This window comes from Nomascus leucogenys, chromosome 10, assembly GCF_006542625.1.
Source record: "Nomascus leucogenys isolate Asia chromosome 10, Asia_NLE_v1, whole genome shotgun sequence".
NCBI classification, from domain to species: domain Eukaryota; kingdom Metazoa; phylum Chordata; class Mammalia; order Primates; family Hylobatidae; genus Nomascus; species Nomascus leucogenys.
The window spans coordinates 47673122-47679038 of NC_044390.1; the positions used below are offsets into that span (position 1 = coordinate 47673122).

The window sequence follows — 5917 nt, forward strand, 5'->3', positions numbered from 1 at the left end:
CAGTGAATGCTTCATAAACATAATCCATTAGCATTATCGAGCTTTGCACAGATGCCTCTGGCTTTTTTGTTGTTGTTGCTGTTAGACGAAGATAATAAAAATCATCACAGTAAACACATAGCGATTACTGTGTGCTGGACTTTGTCCTAGTTGAGATATATTACCATCCTAAGTTAAACTATAATCGTTTATTGTTATCTCTAGGTCTTCTTAGATGAAATTTTTACCCTAAAAGATCGTAAAGTCGGCCCATCGGACGTCAGTGGGGTCCCCTGTTCAGCCCTCTCTTTCTTCTGGGGATCCCGGGACACAGACCAGGTGGCACCGGGACTGACAGGTGGGCCGCAAGCCCCGCCCCCAGCGACGGCTTGTAGCCCGGTCCCCCGACGCAGCGTCTCTCCAGGTTTGCCCCGCCCTGCAGGACTGCAGAACTTCCTTTCCGGCGGCGCGCTGACGTCACGCGTCCCGCGCCTCCTCGCGCCTGCGCCGTGGTTGGAAGGTCGTCCGTGTGACCGGCTTGGCGGTTGGAGCGGCTGTCGCCATGTTGTCGGTCGCAGCCCGCTCGGGTCCGTTCGCGCCCGTCCTGTCGGCCACGTCCCGCGGGGTGGCGGGCGCGCTGCGGCCCTTGGTGCAGGCCACGGTGCCCGCCACCCCGGAGCAGCCTGTGTTGGACCTGAAGCGGCCTTTCCTCAGCCGGGAGTCGCTGAGCGGCCAGGCCGTGCGCCGGCCTTTGGTCGCCTCCGTGGGCCTCAATGGTGAGTCGGGGCGAGGGCCGCGAGCGGGGCGGGGGTTCTCTCGGTGCCCGCTCCTCCGGCCCTCAGCAGGGAGCGGCCGCGGGCGCGCGACCGGAGCCTGAATCAGGTCGGGCTGGGCGGCCTCCGCGACGCTGGGCCTGGCCCCCAGGCCCGGGGCGTCTTTCTGGGGGCCGGCCTGGACTCGCGTCCTCCGGCTTCGCCTGGTTCCTCCTCGGCCGTGTTCACGAGCTCTGCAGTCCAGCTGTTCCAGCCACCTCTGAGGGGTTTTGTTGCTTGCAGGTCGTTTGACCTTGGGCAAGTTTCTAAACGTATTTCCTGTGAAATGGATTCATATCTTTACCAATTTTGTAGGGGTGTCGTGAGGCTTAGGTGGAGGAATTCTACGTAAAGCCATTAGCACAGTTTGGGCACTTACATGCTTAAGAAGTGGAAACTTACTAATATTTGGGAAGTTGGTCTTCTCACCACTACCGATCCCTTCAGTGTCCTTCCCCTTCATCACCCCCCGACCAAAAAAAAAAAAAAAAAAAACATACACAAGGTCAGTTACAGTGTAGTGTCACAACATAATCAGTCCTCAAGAACGGGCAGAGATTGATGACATTTACATTTTACAGATGAGAAAACAGATGAGGTAGAATGACTGGCACCAGGATCCGTGGTGTGGACATGTGGTAGCAGGGATTTGACAAGACGAATTGTCCTAGCCACTGAGCTCTTCGCAGGGGCTATTCCACACCCTCTGTCCTTAGATCCCCGTTTATCTTCTTTGCCTCGCCTTCCATCTTTACTTGGCCCTGTATCGGAAATAGAGAAATGGCAGCCTGTGGGCAGTGTGTCTGCAGGCTGTGTAGTTTTAAAAAAAAAAACTGGAAAGGCTAATGGCATCTCTTAAAATGCTGGAAGCTGGTAATACTGGGATCTAGTTTCTACTTGGGAAAAGTCCATAGTGTGCTGTGTAGTGGCCGCCCCCGCAGTTGGAGCAAGTGGTCTTCTCCAGTTTGTCACAGTCTTTACCAGGTCTGCGTGTTTCATTGTGTTACCAGCCTGTTTCCATTGATAGCTGTTTGTGACTCTTCCCCTGCACGCTAACCAAATTGCCCTCCACTTTTCTTTTTACTCGGCCTTCATTCACCCTGGTCTCTGCACTTTCTTCATGGTCTTTCCACTAAGTTGCTACATGTCCATATGTTTTCCTTACCCATCTTTTCAATCTCAGTTAAGGATCAGATGAATAAAGTTTTTATTTGCTGGTTTGTCTGTCTTTATAGCACATACACTTTACACTCTGTATTGTGTTTATTGGGAACTCCTCCAAACTTGGGCTTAAGGGCATAGAGAAGGTAATGTCTTCTTTATTTTTCTATCTTTCACAACGTCGGGTTTTGTATACAGTTAGTGCAAAATATTAGTGAATGGGTATTTGTTAAGGAGCATCAGTGGGTTTTGAAGAAACTGTCCACGGCGGGTGTAGAGGTGAGAAGGAAGGAGAACATTTCAATAGCAACAGAAAAGCATCTTTGGAATTTGTCATATTGCTAAAGTTTCTTCAAAAAATTGGAGGCTTACCTGACTTAGAGAAGTTTTTTTTAGAAACAGGCAAATAATGTAGAACCATAAGGCAAAAACCTTTTCTGTAATCATTTCATCCTGTAATTTAAGTTCACATTATAGTCTGTCTAGGTGGTTCATGGCAGGATGGCTCATGGGAGTGGAGGGGTTGGATCTAGAGAAGATGCTTGAGTTGGAGAGGAAGGTTGTACTATTTTCATGCAGATTTCCAAGGCACATTGGAGCTCACTTTAAAATAAAACTTGTTAAAATTCCTTAAATTTTCTCCTTTAAGTATTTGATTTTGCTTTAGGTTAGAATTAAATCTAGCATCTTACTAAAAGTCAGACCTAATGCAGCTCATGTAAATATTTGGAGAATGATTTTTGCAACAGGGCAGTTTAATTTCCGAAAGGATTCTTGGTGGTGTAGCCTACTAAAGTGTAACCAGCTAGATAGAGTGGGAGGAGACTTTTGCCACCAAATCTCTGAATGAGAAGGGAAAAGCCATTTTATTGAGTTTTCTTGTACATTTCCTTGTATACTGTTAAGGGTTGTGGATACTGTTTTTAATGTAGAAGTATGAACTTTTGATTCCTTTATTTTTAGGGAGGAAACACATCTTTTCTGTAATCCCAGGTAGTGCTAGGAGCAAGTAATTTATGCTTAATTCCAAATGCCAATGTATACTAGCAGGTTAGCATTTATTTGTTAGAGTAGTAGTATAGGAGGTAATGTCACTTTGACTCCACAGATTCTGGGATGTGAATCTCAAGTTGCCAGTATCTGTGTCCTGGTCTTCTCCAGGAAATGATTGAGTTAGTCAGAAAAGCATATAGAGTGGTTTTGGTAGGTTTCATTATTGTTTGTGAATACTTCTGGCTTCTATAAAGTTATTGACCTTGAGAATCATGTGAAAAGCAGTTCAAGTATTCCATATTGTAATGTTTGACTACTCAAGGAAGTACAGTATATTAAGATGATATCCTAGTAGAGCAAGGTAGAATTGCAGGTTATTACAATAAAAATGCATCTTAAAAGAAATCTTTATTTTGGAAACACGTTTTCTAAAAGAGGAATTTTTAGTGTTCCCTTTTTTAATATGGAAACTGTGGCAAATTTCTTAAGATGAATGTACAATCTGCAAAGAGGTTTGCTTCCTGAAACATACTTAAAAGTGGTACCAGGTAAAAAATTTTTTTGGTCAGATATTTAAAAATAGTATGGGAGAGACGGATGTAACTGTGTCTTGTTTTTGTTTTTTAAACTACCAAACAAACTCCTTGCTCCCAAAGTACTACATAGTAATTATTTGTTTAACATTCGTTTGGGCTCTTTTATGGCCTAGACTAGAAGTGCCCCAGTTGAGAGAACTACAGCAGTGAAAAGGGAAGATAATACACCTACTTTTACAGTAACTATTGCCCTTTACTGAAGGGGGGAGATATGAAAATTCTGCCTTTTCCCTCGCTAAATCGAAATAATTAGTTCTTTTGCAGTTTTCATTTTATTTTGAGAGCTCTGATAAGGATGTCCTTCCCTGCCTATTAGTGGTTTTAATTTAAAGTAATACTAATTTATACACTGGAGTATAAAATAGAAACCTTAATTTTTCTGCAACTACAGTTGTACAGTTCACAGAATGTTTATTATTGTATCATTATTATTTTATGAATTAACAGTTTTTTCCGAGAACGTAGATTGGACTTTAAGGGGCGGACATTCGCCTTAATAAGGTGATCACACGTCAACTTACTATGTGGACTAGATGAGTTTTAGGGTCTCCTTCTAATCCAGAGAGTATGGGAGGTATTTAGCATGATTTATATAGTATGTCTTGGCAGTTGAATCCTCGGGAACTTTGAGATATTACTGTTTATTTTGCTGTTTAACGTTTTTAGCGCGATGCACTGAGGTTTTGTGAATCCTGAATCAGCAATGTTCAGCCAACCAAGGGGAGTTCAATTTACAAATAGTATCTTGTGATTTCATACCAATATGATAGATAGTGGTTCACTTCATTTCATTTTTAAGATTTTATATGCTAGCACCGCCAATTTGACTATTTCTGAGACCCAGTGAGTGCCATATTTCACGTTTTTAGAATTTGGTTTTTTGCCTGTGAATCCATAAAGGGCTGTTTCCTGATATATACTCCCTTCAGGATGCTCATCTAATTGTGTTTTTTAACCTTCTGTTTGTCTTGCAGTCCCTGCTTCTGTTTGTTATTCCCACACAGACGTCAAGGTGCCTGACTTCTCTGAATACCGCCGCCCTGAAGTTTTAGATAGTACGAAGTCTTCAAGAGAAAGCAGCGAGGCTAGGAAAGGTTTCTCCTATTTGGTAACTGCAGTAACTACTGTGGGTGTCGCATATGCTGCCAAGAATGCCGTCACCCAGTTTGTTTCCAGCATGAGTGCTTCTGCTGATGTGTTGGCCCTGGCGAAAATCGAAATCAAGTTATCCGATATTCCAGAAGGCAAGAACATGGCTTTCAAATGGAGAGGCAAACCCCTGTTTGTGCGTCATAGAACCCAGAAGGAAATTGAGCAGGAAGCTGCAGTTGAATTATCCCAGTTGAGGGACCCACAGCATGATCTAGATCGAGTAAAGAGGCCTGAATGGGTTATACTGATAGGCGTTTGCACTCATCTTGGTTGTGTACCCATTGCAAATGCAGGAGATTTTGGTGGTTATTACTGCCCTTGCCATGGGTCACACTATGATGCATCTGGCAGGATCAGATTGGGTCCTGCTCCTCTCAACCTTGAAGTCCCCACATATGAGTTCACCAGTGACGATATGGTGATTGTTGGTTAGAGACTTGGACTCAAGTCATAGGCTTCTTTCAGTCTTTATGTCACCTCAGAAGACTTATTTGAGAGCAAGCCTTCTGTACTTGAAGTTGATTTGAAATATGTAAGAATTGATGATGTATTTGCAAACATTAATGTGAAGTAAATTGAATTTAATGTTGAATACTTTTCAAGCATTCACTTAATAAAGCCACTGTTAAACATTGTTATGCTCAGTCATACACTTGAAAGGTACAATGTCTTTTAGCTAATTCTAATTAAAAACTATAGACTGGTGTACAAGATACTTGTGAAATCTGTAACTGGCTTTATTTTCTTGCCCAAATATTTGCTTCTTGCTTTGAGTCAGGGACGCAGATTCTGCAAGGTCATCATTGGGATGAAGTAAAATTAACAGGTCATCTCCAAGTCCTGGGAAGTGTCTATGGCATTGACAGAAACAGTAATATCTAGGTATTCCTTATTCACCGGACTTGGTAAGAGTCCTGGCTATGCGTTTCCTCCCTACTGTGTAAGCCGTGTGATAATAATGTCAAGTCTAATCTGTGGGAAAGAGTCATGAATGAGGCATTAGTAGCTCTGAGGGTTTATCTTCAGGTCTGGTCTGCTGGATTTTCTCCTTAAGTGACAGGCCAGGAAATTTTATTAGTCCCTTATGAGTGTAAATTAGTACTTAAAAATCCTTTAGTCTTAATAGGCAGTGATGGGATATTATCTGAGAGATGCTTTCCAAAATGAGAGTGCTCTGCCATTTCCTTCATTTTGTGTGTGGATCATCATGTCCCCAAAGCTCCT

General features: G+C 43.2%; 1 protein-coding gene across 2 annotated transcripts; it reads left to right on the forward strand.

Moving 5' to 3' along the window:
* The first annotated feature begins 427 nt into the window (after positions 1 to 427).
* LOC100605926 (cytochrome b-c1 complex subunit Rieske, mitochondrial) lies at positions 428 to 5408 on the forward strand. 2 transcript variants are annotated; one of them, XM_030820291.1, is made up of 3 exons: positions 438 to 589; positions 647 to 755; positions 4516 to 5408. In XM_030820291.1, exons 1-3 carry the CDS (start codon positions 542 to 544, stop codon positions 5124 to 5126), a joined length of 768 nt encoding a protein of 255 aa, XP_030676151.1. In that variant the 5' UTR covers positions 438 to 541; the 3' UTR covers positions 5127 to 5408. The 2 variants fall into 2 exon arrangements, with proteins under 2 accessions (XP_030676150.1, XP_030676151.1); XM_030820290.1 differs by having other exon boundaries at positions 428 to 755.
* The last annotated feature ends 509 nt before the right edge of the window (positions 5409 to 5917 follow it).

What these genes read in the sequence shown, in the direction of transcription:
- LOC100605926 (XM_030820290.1), top strand. Translation starts at nt 542, where the DNA reads ATGTTGTCGGTCGCAGCCCGCTCGGGTCCGTTCGCGCCCGTCCTGTCG. An exon ending in CGCCTCCGTGGGCCTCAATG is followed by an intron (nt 756 to 4,515) that starts GTGAGTCGGGGC and finishes TTTGTCTTGCAG; the next exon opens with TCCCTGCTTCTGTTTGTTAT.